General features: G+C 35.7%; 1 protein-coding gene across 2 annotated transcripts in view; it reads right to left on the reverse strand.

Moving 5' to 3' along the window:
- The window catches only part of LRBA (LPS responsive beige-like anchor protein), a 777508-nt gene that overhangs the window by 193497 nt on the left and 562175 nt on the right, over nt 1-21836 (reverse strand). For both annotated transcript variants that reach the window (XM_007469901.1, XM_007469902.1), the window contains one exon: nt 15815-15927. In XM_007469901.1, the coding sequence (XP_007469963.1) occupies nt 15815-15927 (113 nt within the window). The remainder of the gene's footprint in view (nt 1-15814; nt 15928-21836) is intronic.

A 21836-nucleotide genomic window follows, 5' to 3' on the forward strand; every position in this document is an offset into this window, starting at 1 on the left:
GCGGGCTGCACAGGCTCCCCGGAAGAGGGGTGGGGGCCGTGACCTGTGCTCGCACACAGGCCCCTTGGTGGCAGCAGCAGCAGCCTTAGCGTCTCCTGCCCGTCTCTGGTTTCCGAGCTTTTAGCCGCGGCTCCCGCCCGTTTCTGGAGCTCCTTTAGGCAGCGCTTTTAAAACCCCTCTCCTCGCGCCCCAGGAAACACAGAGGCAAGAAAAGGTCTCTTGCCTCTTGGGTAGGTCCAGACTTTCCCCCGGACTCCCTCCCGGCTATCCGTGGCGCACTAACCCCTTCGGGCTGTGTTCAAGCCGCCAACCCCAGTCCTCTCCCTGAGCTCCGACCGAAACCGAAACCGAGCCTCAGCTCGCAGCCCCGCCCGCCCCCGGCGGGTGAGCACACGAGCCTCTCGGGCTGGTGAGCGCCGGTCGGCGCCGATCCTCTGTGCGGGAATCTCTCCGCTTTGCCCTCCGCGCCCCTGTTGCTGTGCTGTCCTCCGCGGCTCCGAAGCTCCCCGCTCCGCCTCCCGCAATCTCTGCCCGCGAAGGGGCTCCTAGTGTGTGGAGACCTTTCCTCCTTCACGGCTCCCTCCCACTGGTGCAGGTACCGTCCTTATCCTTTTGTCTCTGTTTATTCTTTTTTCTCTTGCCCTACCCAGGTACGTGGGGAGTTTCTTGCCTTTTGGGAGGTCTGAGGTCTCCTGCCAGCGTTCAGTAGGTGTTCTGTAGGAGTTGCTCCACGTGTAGATGTATTTCTGGTGTATCTGCGGGGAGGAAGGTGATCTCTGGGTCTTACTCCTCCGCCATCTTGGTAAGAGTCTACCAGCAGATTTTAATCCTTTGAAAACACACGTTCTTCCAAGTGGCAGTAAACATATACCCCCTATACTATTTCAATTTAACAAACACATCTTGGGAAAAAGACAGTGTTCCATTTTACTTATTGTACCGATGTAGAATCTAAATCATTTCAGAGGCTCACATTGGTAGATTTAGTAGCAATTCCTTCACAGTTCTATGTTATTTAGCTATGGTTCATATTACATGATTTTCACTCTAGGTATTTATCTGTTTGAGAAAGGCACATAAATCAATTAAAATAATCTCTCATAATCCAATGTCATTGTTGAGCTAAATACCTGGAAAAACCCAAAAAACAATCTTAACAATCCAAGGTCAAGTAAAAAAAAAAAGAAAAAAAAAGATGACTTAAGTAATTATGAAAATGACAAACACCCAAGAGGCTCAATGCTATTATAACAAAACCTATTCATTTGCTGAGCGATTCACCTATCCAATTAAAGAAACACTTAGGACCATTAAAATCAGGAGTTCTGGTCCAAAGAAGTGACAAAGGAGGCTGCTGAACTCACTTCTTCCCACAGAGAAACTAAAAATTCAGCTACACATGGAACAATTCCCTGTGAAAGAACTCTAAAACCTAGCTGAGCAACTCTTACACCTTGGGCAAAAAAGAAAAACCCACATCATAACAGGTAGGAAAGGGTATAACACAATCTCATAAACCCCACCCCTGACAGTGACACACCAGCTGACGCACCATGGGGAGGGAATTCACAACTCATGGATTCTCCCTGAGGAGTGCGTTTGGGACCAAACACCTAGCACCTCAACATTTAAGACTTCCACTTGTGAGACAGGCCCCAAAAACACCTAGCTCTGAAAGCCAATGAAGCTTGCATTCTCGAGACCCACATGACTATACAGGCATACCTCAGAGACACTGCAGGTTTGGTTCCAGACTACTGCAATAAAGTAAATACAGCAATACAGTGAGTCACGTGAATTTTTTGGTTTCCCAGTGCATATAAAAGTCGTGTTTACACTATACTGTAGTCTATTCAGTGTGCAATAGCATTATGTCTAAAAAAACAATGTACGTGTTCTAATTGTAGAATACATTATTGCTAAAAAATGCTAACTATCTTCTGAGTCTTCAGTAGTCATAATCTTTTTAACGGTGGAGGGTTTGAAATATTGCAAAAATTACCAAAATACGACACAGACACAAAATGAGCAAATGCTGTTGAAAATATGGCACTTATAGACTTGTTCAAGGCAGGGTTGCCACAAACCTTCAATGTGTAAAAAACTCAATATCTGCAAAGCATGATAAAGTAAAGCACAACAAAACAAGATATGCCTGTACAGCAGATAAAGAAAGAACAAAACAAAACAAAACAAAACACAGTTCCTAATGGGCTCTCACTCCAAAAGGATGGAATAGGGAAAACAGGAGTATACTGTTTTAAGGTTTGAAGACTATACATGAAATGGTATATTATTATTTGAAGGAAGGCTGTCATAAGTTGAAGACATATATTTCAAACCATAAAGAAACCACTAAACTTTTTAAAAAGAAGTATAAATTACAAGACACAGTGAAGATAAAATAGAATAATAAAAATACATAATCTAAAAGAAAACAGATAAAGGGAGACAAGGTACAAAGAACTGACATAAGGGATAAAAAACAGATGGCAAGAAAGTACATTTAAACTGACTATATCAAAAATTACATTAAATGTAAATGGTCTCAACATCCCAATTAAAATGCAGAGCTTATCAGAATGGGTATAAAAGCAAGACTCCATTATATACTGTCCACAGAAAAGAAATTTAAAAAATAAAGCCAGAGACAGGTTTAAAAAAATGATAGAAAAAGATACTACAGGGCTTCCCTGGTGGTGCAGTGGTTGAGAGTCCGCCTGCCGATGCAGGGGACACGGGTTCGTGCCCCGGTCCAGGAGGATCCCACATGCCGCAGAGCAGCTGGGCCCGTGAGCCATGGCTGCTAAGCCTGCGTGTCTGGAGCCTGTGCTCTGCAACGGGAGAGGCCACAACAGTGAGAGGCCCGCATATCGCAAAAAAAAAAAAAAAGAAAGAAAGAAAGAAAAAGATACTACAAGTAATAATCAGAATAACAGTCATATCTACATCAACATCAGAAAAGGTAGACTTCAGAACATGGACTATTACCAGGTATGAAAGGAGACCTTACATAAAGATAATGGGATTCATTTATAAGGAAAACATAACAATGTGAAATGTGTATGCACTGTATTAGTTTCCTAGAGCTCCTATGACAAACTACCACAAACTGTGTGGCCTAAAACAATAGAAATTTATTTTCTCACAGTTCTGGAAGTTAGAAGTCCAAAATAAGGTGTTGGCAGAGCCATGCTCTCTTGCAAGCCTCTAGGGGAGGATCCTTCCTTGCCTCTTCCAGCTTCTTGTAGCCCCAGGTATTCCCTGACTTCTGGCAACATAACTCCAACTTCTGTTTCCATCACTACATGGTTTTCTTTCCTTTGATGTCTGTCTTATCATGGTGTTTTCATCTTCTTCTTATGAAAATACCAGTCATGTTGGAATTAGGCCCATCCTAATGACCTCATCTTAACTTCATTACATTTGCCAAGACCCTATTACAAATAAGGTCATGTCCACAGGGGCCAGGAGTAAGGATTTCAACATATCTTTTGGGGAGACATAATTCAACTCATAACAGGTACCCAGAAACAAATGCTAAAAATAAAAAATAAAACAAAAACAGAGAAATGAAAAAAGATACAGACAAATCTAAATTACAGTTGGAGAAGTCAACACACCTCCCTCAGTAATCAATAGAACAAGTAGATATAAAATTAGTAAGAATATAGAAGATATTAATAACACTCTCAACCAATTTAACCTAGTTGACATGTATAGAGCACTTTATGTAATAACAGATGAGTATGTATTGTTTTCAGGTACACATGGAGCATTAACCAATGTACACCATGTTTGGAGCCATAAAGCAAATTTCAACTAATTTAAAAGAACCGAAGTCATACAAAGTATGTTCTCCAATCATAATGGAATTAAACTAGAAATCAACAAGGGAAAGACATCTGACAAATCCTAGGATCTGTGGAAAGGAAACAATACTCTTCTAAATAATTTATGGGTCAATGAGAAAGTCACAGGGAAAATTAGAAAATATTTTGAAAAGAATAAAAATGAAAACACAATATAGCAAAACTTGTTGGACCTTACAAAATCTGTGCTTTGAGAAAAATCTGTATCATTAAATGCTTATATTAGAAAGAAAAAGATATCTGAAATCAACAGTTTAAAGCTTCCACCTTAAGACACTAAAAAAGAGGAGAAATTAAATCCAAATCAAGTAGAAAGAAAAATAATAAGGGAAGCAAAGATCACTGAAACTGAAAACAGAAAAAAACAATAGAAACATATGAAACCTATAGCTACTATGGTACTTAATGATGAAAGTAAAGGCTTTTCCTCTAAGGGCAAAGACAAGGCACTCTCAGCACTTCTAGTTAACATTATATAATGCAGTAAGTATTCATTGGGAGATGAAGGAAGTCCTAAAGTCTACAAAAGGGCTGCTAGCATGAATAATTGAATCTAGGAAGGTTGTAAAATACAAGGTCAAAATAAAAAATTCAATTGTGTTCCCATATACTAGCAATGAACAACTGGAATTGAAAATTTTGTAACCATAAAAAACATGAAAATTTTAAGGATAAATTAACAGAATATGTATAAGAATTGTTTACTAAAAGCCACAGAACATTAGAGAGAAATTAAAGAAAACCTAAACGAATGGAAGATAAACCATATTTACGGAATGGAAGATTCAATATTGCTAATATATCTTTTTTAGTAAAGATGGCCTACTGATTAAGTACAATACCAGTCAAAATCTCAGCAGAATTGACAAGCTGATTCCTATATTTATATGGGAAAAACAGAAAACCTAGCATAGCCAAAACAATTTTGAAAAAGAAGACAGCTGGATTCACATGACCTGATTTTATGACTAACTATAAAGCTACAGTAAACAAGACAGTGTGGTATCGATACAGGACAGATATGCTAATTGACTGAACAGAATAGAGTCTAGAAATAGACCTACACAATATGTAGTCAATTTAATTCCAACAAAGTTTCCCAGACAATTCATGAGAAAAAAAGTCTTTTCAACAAATGGTGTTGGAAGAACTGGACTTGCATTTGTAAAACAAATGAACTTCAACTGTTATCTTGCAACTATGATAGATTATAGATAAAAATAAGTAGCATCAGCAGCAACAGTAGAAGAGGGTAATAATAATTATGTTTGACACAATTTGTTTTTAGAAAAGTCAAATCACTGTTAGGTAATAATAAGCATGTAGTCAACTAAATAATCTACATCAGCAGCTTTAAATTTTTCCAGTAAGACAGGCTCCAAATATACACTCGTCGATGTGAATTCACAGGCCTCTTGCAGTAAACCCATAGTCCCACCTTCAAGTGACCTGAGGCTATAGGTTGAAAACAACTGCTTCATCTTTATCTTCCTTTCCACCAATAAGACTACAGACATTTATATTTCGAACTCTGACTTATCTTCATCCTCTCTTCTTCCTGTTTTTTTTTAATACTGTATATTTCTAAGCCTAAATGTAAGATATCACATTTTTTCTTTGTATTTCACTAAATATTTTACATGAGTATTTCATTCTGAAAAATGATTTAAAACTTTGTATTTTAATTACTGTAATGCAAGCTGTATGATCAATTTGTAATATTGGTGAAACTGTCAAACAAATCAGGTCCTAGAACAGAATCCTGGAAAGATGGCCTAAAGAGGATGATACCTCAAGTTTATAAAGGGCATTAAACAGTGGAGTTGTAAATGATACAACAATTCTGAGTGCTATGAATGTCTTCTAATCACCTTGTCTGTATTTCAGAAAGGTACCACTCAGATTTTCAAATCATTTGCTGGTTGACATTATAAATAGTGAACTCACAGCTTTTTAAAAAACTCCTTTTCTGAAAGTGGGACAGTCTAAAGTTAAGTCACGCAGAAATAAAATGTTTCACAGTCACATAGAAATGTGTCACAGTCACACAGAAATAAAACTATTCTTGTATAAATGGTTCCTACATAACATTCATTTGGTTGTAAAACTCTAAAAGTAGGGACTATTTCATTCACCTTTGTTTCTCACAGTTCTCAGAACAATGTCTACAAAAGGTACCCAGAAAATGTTTAATAATCAATTATTTGAATAAAAACAATTATTCAATATAAACAGGGTACTATAAACCTTTGTTTATGTTGAATAAATGTGCTTATTCTAATAAATGGACTTGGAGAATAAAGACTTGGACAGGAATGTGGACATGTGACTAAAAGATATGTTACTACTTACCCACTATAAAAAGCAGACTATTACATACTCATATAAAATAAGTTTTGACTATCACAGGGAAATATAAGAATGAGAAGTTGACACAAAGATATAAAGAAAGCTCCAAATGTATACAGGTTTTTAAAATGTCTTCCTACTATATTTACTCTCTTAGAAAAAAATACTCCAGCCTGAAATCAGAAGTATAATACCAGAGCTTACTCAACTTAAAAATTTTTTTTCTAGGTGTTTCGAAAACAATTTTTATGTGAATTTATGGCTAAGTACATGTTCCTTACTCAGGATCTACCCAAGTTAGTACACCCAGCACTAAACTAAGAAAACAGGAAGTACTATGGGATAAAACTGGTAATGCTATGTAAATAAAACAATTCATTTATAAATAATAATAAATGATCACTCCACACCACAGTAACTTAGGATGATTTGAGAATAAATACTTAACTTTGAGAAGGATTACTGGACTGGCAGTGTGTTGCTGGTACATGTCAAGATTATTCATCTCCCTGACAGTAATATTAACCACAATCCATTTCAGTTACTTCACTTTATCATTTTCTGACTAATGTTAAAGAAACAATGTCATTGAAGGCTGCTTAAACTAAGTGTAGGCTTAACCTCTGTTATAGTCATATAAAAACTTCCACTAGAAGGTAACTTCTAGTAAAAAAACAAACCTGCTATACAGAGTGCTAATACTTTAAAAATACAAATTAAAAAAAATAGTCATACAAAACCAATAGATTGTTTTCCTAATTTAAAAACAAAACTTCAGCAAATCCTCTAAACACACCACAATATATTGCCCCGTGTGTGTATGTTCACATTTTGCTAAACTTAATTTTAAATTGTGGGGAAAAAGTTGCACAGCCATATTTTAAACAAAATTTTATCACATTGAACATGTAATAATTTAAAGTTTTAAAAGGTCAGTGTACCCATGAAAAATTTTCTTCAGTATTATACAAATACTACATAAAAAGCAGTTTGCTATATAGGATCCCCCAAATTAAGTACTTTGCTAAAGGTCCCTTCTAATAAATGGGGCAGGCTGATACAAGTCTATCTAAATACAAAAATTTCCTACTCTGGTTCTTGAATTTTATCTTTCCAGGCTATTTCCCCTTTCATTTTGGATGTTCCTTTTAGAAAACATCTGCACTTATACTCTACTTTCTATAAAATCATTTTCTTTTTCTATTAATGCAATAGTTTTTCTCTGTGAGGGTATTTATTCTTGTTTTGTTTTTAAGGCTTCTTCTGCTTCTTAAATTGTCTTTGTTCCTTCTGGTTTCTTTTATTTTTCTATTCCATTTAGTCTCTGTTGTCCTTCACACTGAAGGCTGTCTTTAAATGTCTGCTACCTTCAGTTTTAAGAATGAGGCACGAAAGAGCTGACTGAAGTACACTTTTAATAAGCAGCATGTGAAAGGGTAGACTTCACTGAAGAGAAATCAGGTGGGCTCCAAGTAGGATCCCTAAATGTCAGTACTTTTCAGGTCGTTTCTCTTGAGCCAGTCAGTATATCCAAAGAGTAACACAATTTTCTGTCTTACAGGGTGGGGCTGGTACAAGCCTGGCTGTCGGAGTTCCGATAGCATGACAGCAAAAGGGGTCTGGGGGCCTTCACCATTCAGTTCTTAAAGCTTTCTGTTAATCCTCCTGTTTTCCATTCCTTACCCTTCAACTCTCCCTCTGCTGTTCTTGTTGTTCTCAAATCAGAAACTTCTCCAGTACAATTTCTCCAAAAAGTAAACCTCTAGTCTTTTGCCGAGATGAAGGTAAAAGTAGTTGCATATTGGAAAGAAGTATAAATGCAAGTATTCAATGTAAACTATTCTTCTAGTTATATCTAAAGTCTACCAGTTCAGTGATAGTGACAGATCTGAGATCAAATCATAGCCTGAACACTTGGAAAATGTATGACCTTAGAGAGTTTCTTAACTTCATCTTAGTTTCATTATGTGTAAAATAAAGATAATAACACATTCCTTACAGTGTTGTTGAAGGGATTAAAGAAAGGCGCTTATACAAAATGTTTGTTAAAGGCACCTACTAGGGCTTCCCTCACAATCCTACAAAAAGATTCTAACCTTTCCCAATATCATTCTTTTGCTGACTGGACTATAAACGCCCCAAGGCCAGGGAATGTAATTTATATCAAAATCCCTAAGATCCATGTGGCATATAACAGTATATTTGATGCCAAGATTAAAATATTTTTAATATATTTTGCCAGCCAATAAAAAATAGCCAAATGTGGGGTAATTTTAAATTTCTTTCTCTGCAATTATGTTTTATTTAAATACTTTAAGATCCATCATTTACTGTTATAATACAATAACGTTGTTTTATTTTTTTAAGTTTGAATTCCTTTGGTTTTGACTGAAGCCCAATAAATAGAAAAACAAAGTAAAAGCTATAACGCCTATCATTTTAAAACAATATTGCCCACCCCCCCAAAAGAGTGTTCTTTTCCCTCTGTGACATCTAGATGGTATACTGATTCCCAGTATATCTGTTACAGAGCCTACTAAAAGGACTGGCATTCGTCAGAAACAGCACTTAAAACTTAAAGAGATAAAGAAGTGCTGTCTGATCAACAACAGTTAAATGTCGGTAGTCAATTCCAGGTCAAGATGAATGCTGTATATTAAATGTGTGTGTGTTAGGAGAAATATCTCACATATAAAAACACACAACCAAATGGTAGGAGACAAAAAGGAGACAGGAGGCAGGGTGGGGTGGTGGTGGAAATCATCTACTTTTGGTTTAAACAAAGAGAGAGAGAAAAAAAAACACAATAAATACAAGGACAAACAACAGCAACTCATCAACCAGTAAATAAATTCAGAACAGCCTTGTCATTCAATTCCCTTCAGTTATCTCAGAATGTACGCTTTAGAAACATTTTGATCCAGACTAGAGCAATGAAAGCTGCTAGTTTAACAGAGTGTTGATAGTACAACATTGTAAGATAGGTTTAAAATAAACAAACAAACAAAAACCTATGATTAACTGGGACCTGGACCAAAATTTAAAATACAGTTTGAAGATCTGATAATAGTAAACTTTGCTCAAATTTCTACACTGCAAGGTATGAATTAGGAGATAGAGGTGTAGGGTCATTTTCCCCTAACGTTTACTTTTCTTGACTCTTAAACAAAATAACAGCTCACATTGTGCTTGCACTCTACAGTTGAAAAATGCATGATTCTTCTCCCTCTACCTTGAACTCTTTCTTTCAGTATTTTCCTTCACTTTAAGAATGTGACCTCTAATAAATATTAAATACTTGAGTATACGTTGGCCAGTCCTGCTTTTCCCCCCCAATCTTCAGTTATTTTTTAGTAAAATAGTAACTTAGAAGATTTTATTTTATCTTATCTCCAGAAACTAAGAGTCCCTCGCACACACTATTACTCAATGAACAATCAATAAATGAAAAACACAAATGAATGCTCAAGTAGTAACATCAGGTATTCTCTAGATTTAAGCAAACATTCAGCTTTTTCATAAAACAGGCTTAGTCAAAAAAGCTTGGGGCATAACCTGGGACAAACACACCAGGAATAGGCAATTGGGAAAAGCTTTCCTTTTTCAAGCAATGGAATGCTGGTTGTCTCTTACCATGCATTTCAGCATGAGAGGTGAAAAGCAACTTGATGAAATAACATCAAAACAGACTTAGCAATTGATGCCAAACGTACAAAGCAGTATAGCATATTGCAGCGTTTCTCAAGATTTCTGGGCCAAAACTCATAGTAAGAAATCTGTTACTTCAAATCATAACCCAGGACACACACACACACACACACACACACACACACACACACACAAACATGCACACGCACACACACCCCTTAAGCAGAAGATTCGTACATGATGCACCTTACTTTCTCTTTTTAATGTAATGCTATACTATTCCATTCCTTTTTAAAAATGCTAGTTGTGAACTGCATAGTGTTTAAATTCTGGTTCTATCCACTAGCTGTGTGACTCTGTACAACTTGCTTAACCCCATGGTGCCTCAATTTCTGCCCCTGTCAAGACAATAATGTTACCAGTCTTAGAAGGCCTTTGTGAGGGTTAAAAGAATTAACACATGTGATATTCTTAAATAAGAGCCTGGCATATATTAAGTCCTTAATAAACATTAGTTAACAGTAATAAAGCGAGATTTTCCTACCTTCTGAAATTTACAGCTGAGTTTTCATTTGCAAGATTTCACTTGGAAATGGATGGTTCCATTTCAATCTAACAACATACTTGTTTTTTGGAATAGGTATCCAGGTATATACATTAAATATTCCAAAATAACTGCTGATCAATTAGAACAGAAATGATTGTACCTGATTATCTTGATTTTCCTCACTTAGAAAACTGGCTTACACAATTAATCTCCTACTAAGGAAAAAAATAAATAAAGAAATCACAATAGCACAAAAAAATCTTACTAATCCACCAAGGAAGCCCTGGTACTGAAACACTCAGCCATCATAATTTGTTTTTATGGTATGACATTTTGTAAATATATTCTTGTCCTAATTATAACTTCTTATAAAGAAAAGACAAAAAAAATGTTCTTATCTCTTCCAAGGAGACTGTCAAAATATAAAAATCAGTGTGTATTTGTAAAATATGGATTAATGTCACTTCAAAGTTTATGTATGGTTAGATCTGTCTTCTCATCAGTCAGAATTTCAGACTAGTGATGAAACAACAGGGAAGGTGGAGAAAAAAAATCAACTTCAAAACTGATCTCTACTTTTTTTCAGCTTTAAAGGAATAAATTAAACCATTATGTTAAATGAGGAGTTTCTCAATACAAGGAAATATTAAATTTTCATTGTGATTTTCAGACTAGACATTTTTTTTGCACTGCCCCATTTAGACTTTCTTTTTGAAGAGAATGATCAGAAACATAATACAGAAGAAAGGGTGTTGATTACATTAATTCAGCTTCAAAAAGAGAATTCCCTGTGCAACATGGAAGAGATTACCAAATAAAATTGTATCAATGCTACTAAAACTCCTCTGAAAACCAGCTTTGGGGAAATTAAATGGATATAAACACAAATAATTCAATGCATTTTAAAGCTAGTCAGGCTATATTACCTTAAGAAGGAGGGTAAGATCTGTTTATATTTTAAAGTAAGCTTTGCACACGTTTCCTTTGATCTCACAAGTTTATTTAAACAAATAGTAATGTTTGCTAAATGTATACTATGGGACAAACTTCAGTATAATTCTATTATAATTGTTTTTCATACAGATATAGCTCATTTTATGTATGTGATACATTCCTGAAAATATGTATATAAACAGATATTTCAAAATGGAATCATACTGTAAACATTAGGCAGATTTTAATACCAATAGGAATGAGATACATTTTATAAAGTAAACAATGTTATACATGGAAAGTACAACTTTCAAATACCTGATATGCTTATTTCACTTAAAGTAATTCAGTTAATTCCAAACTCACTTATTTCCATGAATATTTAATGAAAACAATTAGTAGCAGCAGAATTCCATTTTCATGAACTTGAATGACTTTTGTAGCATTTGAACTACTGTTGCTTTATAGGAAAGGAGATGCTGTAGGTTATGTGGTTGAGTATTAGAGCTCCCTACTTCTTCCCAGCTCTGATAATCACACTACTGTTGGCTAGCCAATTAAGTGCTGTTCAGCTAGTGTTGAAAACACTCTTTATAAATTTTCCTTCCTCAGCACAAAATATAACTCTTTCACAAAATCTCTTATAATATAAAAATGGATACTACTACAATTAAACACACTAAATCACAAAAGTGATATTTTGATGTCTTTGTACAGTGGATATGGACATTTATAGATAGAGAATAATGAAAACAACTCTTTTGCTTTGGCTTTTGAGCCCCTTTTTACTTTTAATCTAATAAAATAAACAAAGCAAAATTTCTATTGCTTGTCTAGTGGGGCATAAAAATAACCTTATTTATCACATACAGAAGATAAGTTATAAAGACATGAATTAAAACAGTGTTTTACACACCTAGCAAAACTATTTGGCATGTTCCTTAGAAACAGCTGCAACATACAAATAAGATTCAATTTGAATAAAAGATTCTGTTTACTTGGCAAATAATAACAGCATTTTGCTGATAACTATTTCATTGGATTCTCATAATGAAAAAATTCACAGGACCTACTTTAAAAAAATTGTTTTGAAGGATTTCTTCTGGTCATGTAAGATTTTTAGTGGAACAGAGAACAAAGATGAGGGTCAGAGAACAGAGGCTTTTGGCAAGGAAGTAGTAAGACGAGGTGATAGGGTTATGGGAGTTCTTGTTCAGGTACAGTGATGGCAGAAGAGAGAAATACAGCCGCAGCAGAAAAATCCAAATAGCCTCCCACTTAGCACCATTGCTACTGTTCCATCAAGACATAAACATGCACCTTGTCCACAATCCATCTAACTACTCACTGCATCTTAAAGAGCCTACAAAAAGTCCTCTAAAGCACAAAACATCTTAATAAGTTATGTGCTTAAACAAGTCCAAACTGAAGGACTCAGTTTAAACAAAAAAAGGCAATTCTTCTAGATGTCTAGAAAGGTTACATATTTATTTTGTGAGGCAAATTTTACAATTTAACAATTTAATGAAAAATGAGATCTTTAATTTCACTTACATAAAATTCAAATAAACGATAGCAGGATATAATAGTCTGAGAATTAAAAAGCTGTCCAGTTTTTACTATTGACCTACTGCCTGGCTCACTACACAAGTCAAACTAATACAGTCCTCATTTATTAGACAAGAGAGTTCTACAGATTCCAGTGAAATACTACAGGGTCTTAGAACAAGTACAATACCTAAATGTAAGTAAGGCTTTCCTTTAAAAAAAACAAAAAATCAAAAAACATTTATCCATTTATTATTCCTCATAGTCAATGGGTCACCTGGGAAATTCTGCTGATCTGGGCCACAGTTGGCTGCTCTTGGTTGTGCTTGCTCATATGTTCGTGGTCAGCTAAGGGCTGGCTCGTGTAGGATGGCCTCAGCTCACACAGCTCAGCCATCCTCCAGGTGTCAGTCCTGACCCTCCAGCTAGTTAACCTGGGCATGTTGTTCTCAGGGTGATAAAAGAAGAGTAAAAGCAGAAACATGCAGGCGCTTTTTCAAACCTCTATTTTGTGTCTAGTTTACTAATTACCTCTTTTTCTCCCCTTACTGGCCTTTTTATTGTTTTTGTTTTTTAATTGTTATAAAATATACATAACATGAACCTTACCATTTTAACCACTTTTAAGTGTAAGTTCAGTGGCATTACATTCAGGTTGTTGGCCAACCATCACCACCTTCCATTTCCAGAACTTGTTTCATCTTGCAAAACTGAGACTCTATACCCATTAAGTGAGTCTCCATTTCTCCCTCCCCCTGCCAGGCCCCGGCAACCACCATTCTACTTTCTGTCTCTATGAATTTGACTACTCTAAATACCTCACATGAGTGAAATCATACAGTGTTTGTCCTTTTGTGAATGGCTTATTTCATTTAGCATAATGTCTTCAAGGTTCATCCATATTGTAGCATGTGTCAGAGGTTCCTTCCTCTTTAAGGCTGAACAATATTCCACTGTATATATGTACCACATTCTGTTTATCCATTTATTCATCAGTGGATACTTGGATTGCTTCCATCTTTTGGTTATTGTAAATAATACTATTATAAATATTAAAATTGGTATACAAATACCTCTTCGAGTCTCTGCTTTTATTTTTCTTGGGTATATATTCAAAAGTAGAATAGCTGGATCTTAGGGTAATTCTATTTTTTATTTTGAAGGAACTGCCATACTTTTTTCCATGTCAGCTTCACCATTTTACAGTCCCACCAGCAGTGCACAAGGGCTCTAATTTCTCCACATCTTCACCAATACTTGTTATTTTATGATTATTTATTTTTTAATTAAAGCCATCCTACTGGCTGTGAAGTGGCATCTCATTTGGTTTTGATATAAATTTTCCTAACAATTAGTAATGTTGAACACCTTTTCATCTGCTCATTGGCCATTTGTATAACTTCTTTGGAGAATTGTCTATTCAAATTCTTCACCCGTTTTTGAATCAGGTTGTTCGGTTTTTGTTGTTGAGTTTTAGGAGTTCTCTATATGTTCTACACATTAATCCCATATCCGATAGTTAATGTGCAAACAGGGCTTTCTTTTGAAAATGAAAACTCTCCTTTAAAAGTGAAAAAGGATTCAGGATATTCTGTTTGTTGATAATTCAGGACAGAAAAGGAAAATTCCTAAAGAATACCTGATGATATGAGAATATACTTACAGAAAAACCAGTGTGTGTGTGTGTGTGTGTGTGTGTGTGTGTGTGTGTGTGTGTGTGTGTGTGTGTGTGTAAAATGTAATTATTCCTTATTGATATACGGTAGATTAGAGGTAGTTTTTATTATTTACATGTTTCACATTTTAAAATTAAAAACAGACTGATTAACTTTAACACAGTTAAAATTAAGTTTTTAGAACTTGGGAGAAATGTCATGTATATTTTATTATTTAATTCATTTAACACATTTATTGAATGGCAGGTCCTATACTAGGCAAGGGAGAAATAATGGTAAATGAGAACTCTATGAACTTTAGTGGAGCACACAAGAAGAGCCATAACAAGTAGGTAGAAAGATATGTAAAAATGCATGATATTTTAGGTGCTCTGAAAGAAAGAGAGGAAGGAAGGAATCAGTAATGGTCTCTATAAAGAGGTGTTGTTCCTAAAGGACTGAGACAGTCAGCCACTCACAGAGCAGGGAGATGAACGTTCAAGGCAGAGAAAGCAAATTGGAGTTGGGAAAGATTCATTCTGCATGCAGTGATAAGTCAAGAAAGGTTTAAGCACTGAATTTACGGAATTCAAAATTACATTTAGGGCTTCCCTGGTGGCACAGCGGTTGAGAGTCCGCCTGCCGAGGCAGGGGACATGGGTTCATGCCCCGGTCCGGGAAGATCCCACATGCTGCGGAGCGGCTGGGCCCGTGAACCATGGCTGCTGAGCCTGCGCGTCCGGAGCCTGTGCTCCGCAATGGGAGAGGCCACAACAGTGAGAGGCCCGCGTACCGCAAAAAAAAAAAAAATTACATTTAAAGAGGACCCATTCTGTTGTAGTGAGGAATGGCTCAGAGAAGGGCAAAAGGTAGAGGAAAATCACTTAGGAGACACAGAACAGTGTGGGGTTACTTGTCTTTTTACAAGAGTGCTAGTGAGAATTTTCCATTATGTTCTTCATATCTTTTATCAAGTACTGACACCCTTAGAAGAAGTTGATATTTTAGAATAATATCTTCTTAAATGTATATGAAGAAAAAAATATAACTGTTAATATTTTTAACTGTCATCAAGGTTACCATGTATATTAAATTTTTCTATTTTAAATTTGAGAATAATGAAAATACATTTAAAAGACAAATATATTAAAGTTATAATAATATTAAAAATATTTTTTAAATATGATGTGAAAATAAAGATAATCACTTGAATATTTTTATATTCAAGATAGTGATATTTCAGATGATTACTAAGAAATTACCTTGGACAAATCTCTGAAGTTACTTGGCAAAGTAAGATCCAGTTCTTCTGATTCATAATTAGTGATGACCCAGGGAAACACTGGGTACTGATTTAAGTCATTGTAACTCCGTCCTGGAAGAGGAAAAAAAGTCATTCTTAATTTAGAAGAACAAAATGATAAACACTCAGGAATATACTAAATGTAACAAGAACAACAATTTTTGAGTGCCAGACATTGTTCCCAGTGCTATCCATTCACGATTTCATTTAATTCTCACAATAACCCTATGAAATTGGTATCACCCTCGTTTTACAGATAAAAAAACCAAGGCACAAAAGTTTATGTAACTTGCCCCAAATCATGCAACTACTAATGGTTGAACTACATTCAAATCCACATACTCTGTACCCACATCTTATAAATTACACAACTATTTTTTATTAGTTGAAAGCCTGCACCAAATAAAATAATCTTCACTAAGAATTAAAAAAACAATTTGCAATCTCATAGAGTTTTTCAAAACCAGAATCCTTTCTTTGCCATTAATTAACCAATCAACCAATCAACTGATCAACCAAGTTCAAGTGACTTCACCCCTATGGGCATTCACAGTCAACTGTAAACTGACCAGGTTGCTCTTAATAACTCTGAAATTTCTGTGACAGCTTTCAAATTCTATGCTCCTTTGAACATAATGCACAGCATCACAGATGCTGCTTACTCCATTCCCAAATGCTGCCACATACTCTTCTATGCTTCTTCTAAACTAATGACATTCAACGACACATTCAGGTCTACTAAAAATATGAACAAAACAAAGGATGAGGTAGCCCATCCATGTAGAAACAGCAGTTTTCTGGATATCACCCCTTTGGGAGGCAGCACGGTAGATGACATCATTGTTTCTGGAGTAAAAATGTGGCATTTGACTCCACGATTTTACTAGTCTATAACCTATTTTTACTTAGATTTAATGTGAACAGACTTTTATGGCTAAATTACAAGGCAAACAAGGATATTAATATTGGCTGAATTCCTTTCTTACAGTGTATTCTATCATCTCCATTCTTTTCCTGTTCTCAAATATATATGGATATCATATCCATATACAGCTGAGTATTACAGTAGCTCTCGACACAAATTCTTGGTAACTAAGCCTCCCTTATGATTGGATGTTTGCTTGTTTTTTTAAACATCTTTATTGGAGTATAATTGCTTTACAATCGTGTGTTAGTTTCTGCTTTATAACAAAGTGAATCAGCTATACATATACATATATCTCCATATCTCCTCCCTCTTGCGTCTCCCTCCCACCCTCCCAATCCCACCCCTCTATGTGGTCACAAAGCACCGAGCTGATCTCCCTGGGCTATGCGGCTGCTTCCCGATAGCTATCTATTTTACCTTTGGTATATATGTCCATGTCACTCTCTCACTTCATTCCAGCTTAGCTTTCCACCTGCCTGTGTCCTCAAGTCCATTCTATGCGCCTACGTCTTTATTCCTGTCCTGCACCTAGGTTCTTCATAACCATTTTTTTTTTTTTAGATTCCATATATATGTGTTAGCATACGGTATTGGTTTTTCTCTTTCTGACGTACTTCACTCTGTATGACAGACCTTGGGTCCAGCCACCTCACTACAAATAACTCAATTTCGTTTCATTTTATGGCTGAGTAATATTCCATTGTATATATGTGGCACAGCTTCTTTATCCATTCATCTGTCAATGGACACTTAGGTTGCTTCCATGTCCTGGCTATTGTAAATAGAGCTGCAATGAACATTGTGGTACATGACTCTTTTTGAATTATGGTTTTCTCAGGGTATATGTCCAGTAGTGGGATTGCTGCATTGTATGGTAGCTCTACTTTTACTTTTTTAAGGAACTTCCATATTGTTCTCCATAGTGGCTGTATCAATTTACATTCCCACCAACAGTGCAAGAGAGTTCCCTTTTCTCCACACCCTGTCCAGCATTTATTGTTTGTAGGTTTTTGGATGATGGCCATTCTGACCGGTGTAAGGTGACACCTCATTGTAGTTTTGATTTGCATTTCTCTAATGATTAGTGATGTTGAGCATCCTTTCATGTGTTTGTTGGCAATCAGTATATCTTCCTTGGAGAAATGTCTATCTAGGTTTTCTGCCCATTTTTGGATTAGGTTGTTTGTTTTTTTGATATTGAGCTGCATGACCTGCTTGTAAATTTTGGAGATTAATCCTTTGCCAGTTGCTTCATTTGCAAATATTTTCTCCCACTCTGAGGGTTGTCTTTTCATCTTGTTTATGGTTTCCTTTGCTGTGCAAAAGCTTTTAAGTTTCATTAGGTCCCATTTGCTTATTTTTCTTTTTATTTCCATCACTCTAAGAGGTGGATCAAAAAAGATCTTGCAGTGATTTATGTCAAAGAGTGTTCTTACTATGTTTTCCTCTAAGAGTTTTATAGAGTCCAGTCTTACATTTAGGTCTTTAATCCATTTTGAGTTTATTTTTGTGTATGGTGTTAGGGAGTGTTCTAATTTCATTCTTTTACATGTAGCTGTCCAGTTTTCCCAGCACCACTTATTGAAGAGGCTGTCTTTTCTCCATTGTACATTCTTGCTTCCTTTATGAAAGATAAGGTGACCATATGTGGGTGTGTTTATCTCTGGGCTTTCTATCCTGTTCCATTGATCTATATTTCTGGTTTTGTGCCAGGACCATACTGTCCTGATTACTGTAGCTTTGTAGTATAGTCTGAAGTCATGGAGCCTGATTCCTCCAGCACTGTTTTTCTTTCTCAAGATTTGCTTTGCCTATTCGTGGTATTTTGTGTTTCCATACAAGTTGTGAAATTTTTTGTTCTAGTTTTGTGAAAAATGACATTGGTAGTTTGATAGGGATTGCACTGAATCTGTAGATTGCTTTGGGTACTATAGTCATTTTCACAATGTTGACTCTTCCAATTCAAGAACATGGTATATCTCTCCATCTGTTTGTATCATCTTTAATTTCTTTCATCAATGTCTTACAATTTTCTGCATACAGGTATTTTGTCTTCTTAGGTAGGTTTTTTCCTAGGTATTTTATTCTTTTTGTTGCAATGGCAAATGGGAGTGTTTCCTTAATTTATCTTTCAGATTTTTTCATCATTAAGTGTATAGGAATGCAAGAGATTTCTGTGCATTAATTTTGATCCTGCTACTTTACCAAATTTATTTATTAGCTCTAGTAGTTTTTTGACAGCATCTTTAGGATTCTCTATGTGTAGTATCATGTCATCTGGAAACAGTGACAGCTTTACTTCTTTTCTGACTTGTATTCCTTTCATTTCTTTTTCTTCTCTGATTGCTCTGGATAGGATTTCCAAAACTATGTTGAATAACAGTGGTGAGAGTGGACAACCTTGTCTTTTCCTGATCTTAGAGGAAACGGTTTCAGTTTTCACCATTGAAAACGATGTTGGCTGTGGGTTTGTCATATATGGGCTTTATTATATTGAGGTAAGTTCCCTCCATGCCTAACTTCTGGAGGGAGTTTATCATAAATGGCTGTTTAATTTTGTCAAAAGCTTTTTCTGCATCTATTGTGATGATCATATGGTTTTTCTCCTTCAATTTATTATTATGGTTTATCACACTGATTGACTTGCGTATATTGAAGAATCCTTGCATTCCTGGGATAAATCCCAGTTGATCATGGTGTATGATCCTTTTAACGCGCTGTTGGATTCTGTTTGCTAGTATGTTGTTGGAAATTTTTGCATCTATGATCATCAGTGATACTGGCCTGTAGTTTTCTTTCTGTGTGACACCTCTGTCTGGTTTTGGTATCAGGATTATGGTGGCCTCGTAGAATGAATTTGGGAATGTTCCTCCCTCTGCTATATTTTGGAAGAGTTTGAGAAGGACAGGTGTAAGCTCTTCTCTAAATGTCTGATAGAATTCGCCTGTGAAGCCATCTAGTCCTGGGCTTTTGTTTGTTGGAAGATTTTTAATCACAGTCTCAAGTTCAGTGCTTGTGATTGGTCTGTTTATGTTTTCTATTTCTTCCTCATTCAGTCTCAGAAGGTTGTGCTTTTCTATGAATTTTTCCATTTCTTCCAGGTTGTCCATTTTTATTGGCATATAGGTGCTTGTAGTAATCTCTCAGGATCTTTTGTATTTCTGCAGTGCCAGTTGCTACTTCTCCTTCATCATTTCTAATTCTATTGATTTGAGTCTTCTCCATTTTTTTCTTGATGCATCTCGCTAATGGTTTATCAATTCATCTTCTCAAAGAACCAGCTTTTAATTGATCTTTGTTATTGTTTCCTTCATTTCTTTTTCATTTATTTCTGATCTGATATTTATGATTTCTTTCCTTCTGCTAACTTTGGGGTTTTTTTGTTCTTCTTTCTCTAATTGCTTTAGGTGTAAGGTTAAGGTTGTTTATTTAATATGTTTGTTTCTTGAAGTAGGATTGTATTGCTATAAACTTCCCTCTTAGAACTGCTTTTGCTGCATCCCATAGGTTTTGGGTTGTCGTGTTTTCCTTGTCATTTGTTTCTAGGTATTTTTTGATTTCCTCAGTGATCTCTTGGTTATTAAGTAGTGTACTGTTTAGCCTCCATGTGTTTGTAATTTTTACAGATTGTTTTTCCTATAATGTATATCTAGTCCCATAGTATTGTGGTTGGAAAAGATATGTGATATGATTTCAATCTTCCTAAATTTACCAAGGCTTGATCTGTTACCCAAGATATGATCTATCCTGGAGAATGTTCCATGAGCACTTGAGAAGAAAGTGTATTCTGTTGTTTTCCGACGGAATGTCCTATAAATATCAATTAAGTCCATCTTGTTTCATGTATCATTTAACGCTTGTGTTTCCTTATTTATTTTCATTTTGGATGATCTGTCCATTGGTGAAATTGCGGTGTTCAAGTCCACTACTATCATTGTGTTATTGTCGATTTCCCTTTTATGGCTGTTAGCATTTGCCTTATGTATTGAGGTGCTCCTATGTTGGGTGGATAAATATTTACAATTGTTATATCTTCTTCTTGGATTGATCCCTTGATTATTATGCAGTGTCCTTCTCTGTCTCTTGTAATAGTCTTTATTTTAAAGTCTATATTGTCTGATATGAGAATTGCTACTCCAGCTTTCTTCTGATTTCCATTTAAATGGAATATCTTTTTCCATCCCCTCACTTTCAGTCTTTATGTGTCCCTAGGTCTGAAGTGGGTCTCTTGTAGGCAGCATATATACGGGCCTTATTTTTGTATCCATTCAGCCAGTCTATGTCTTTTGGTGGGAGCATTTAATCCATTTATATTTTAGGTAATTATCGATATGTAGGTTCCTATTACCATTTTCTTAATTGTTTTGGGTTTGTTATTGTAGGTCTTTTCCTTCTCTTGTGTTTCCTGCCTAGAGAAGTTCCTTTAGCATTTGTTGTAAAGCTGGCTTGGTGGTGCTGAATTCTCTTAGCTTTTGCTTGTCTGTAAAGGTTTTAATTTCTCCGTTGAATCTGAATGAGATCCTTGCTATGTAATCTTGGTTGTAGGTTTTTCTCTTTCATTACTTTACATATGTCTTGCCACTCCCTTATGGATGCAGAGTTTCTGCTGAAAGATCAGCTGTTAACCTTATGGGGATTCCCTTGTATATTATTTGTTGTTTTTCCCTTGCCAATTATAATATTTTTTCTTTGTATTTAATTTTTGATAGTTTGATTAATGTGTGTCCTGGTGTGTTTCTCCTTGGATTTATCCTGTATGGGATTCTCTGTGCTTCCTGGACTTGATTGACTATATCCGTTCCTGTATTAGGAAGTTTTTAACTTCAAATATCTCTTCAAATATTTTCTCAGTCCCTTTCTTTTTCTCTTTTTCTTCCAGGACCCCTATAGTTCGAATGTTGGTATGTTTAATGTTGTCCCAGAGGTCTCTAAGACTGTCTCAATTCTTTTCATTCTTTTTCTTTATTCTGCTCTGCAGTAGTTATTTCCACTATTTTATCTTCTACATCACTTATCCGTTCTTCTGCCTCAGTTATTCTGCTACTGATTCCTT

This window comes from Lipotes vexillifer, unplaced genomic scaffold (assembly GCF_000442215.2).
Source record: "Lipotes vexillifer unplaced genomic scaffold, Lipotes_vexillifer_v1.1 scaffold755, whole genome shotgun sequence".
Taxonomy (NCBI): Eukaryota; Metazoa; Chordata; class Mammalia; order Artiodactyla; family Lipotidae; genus Lipotes; species Lipotes vexillifer.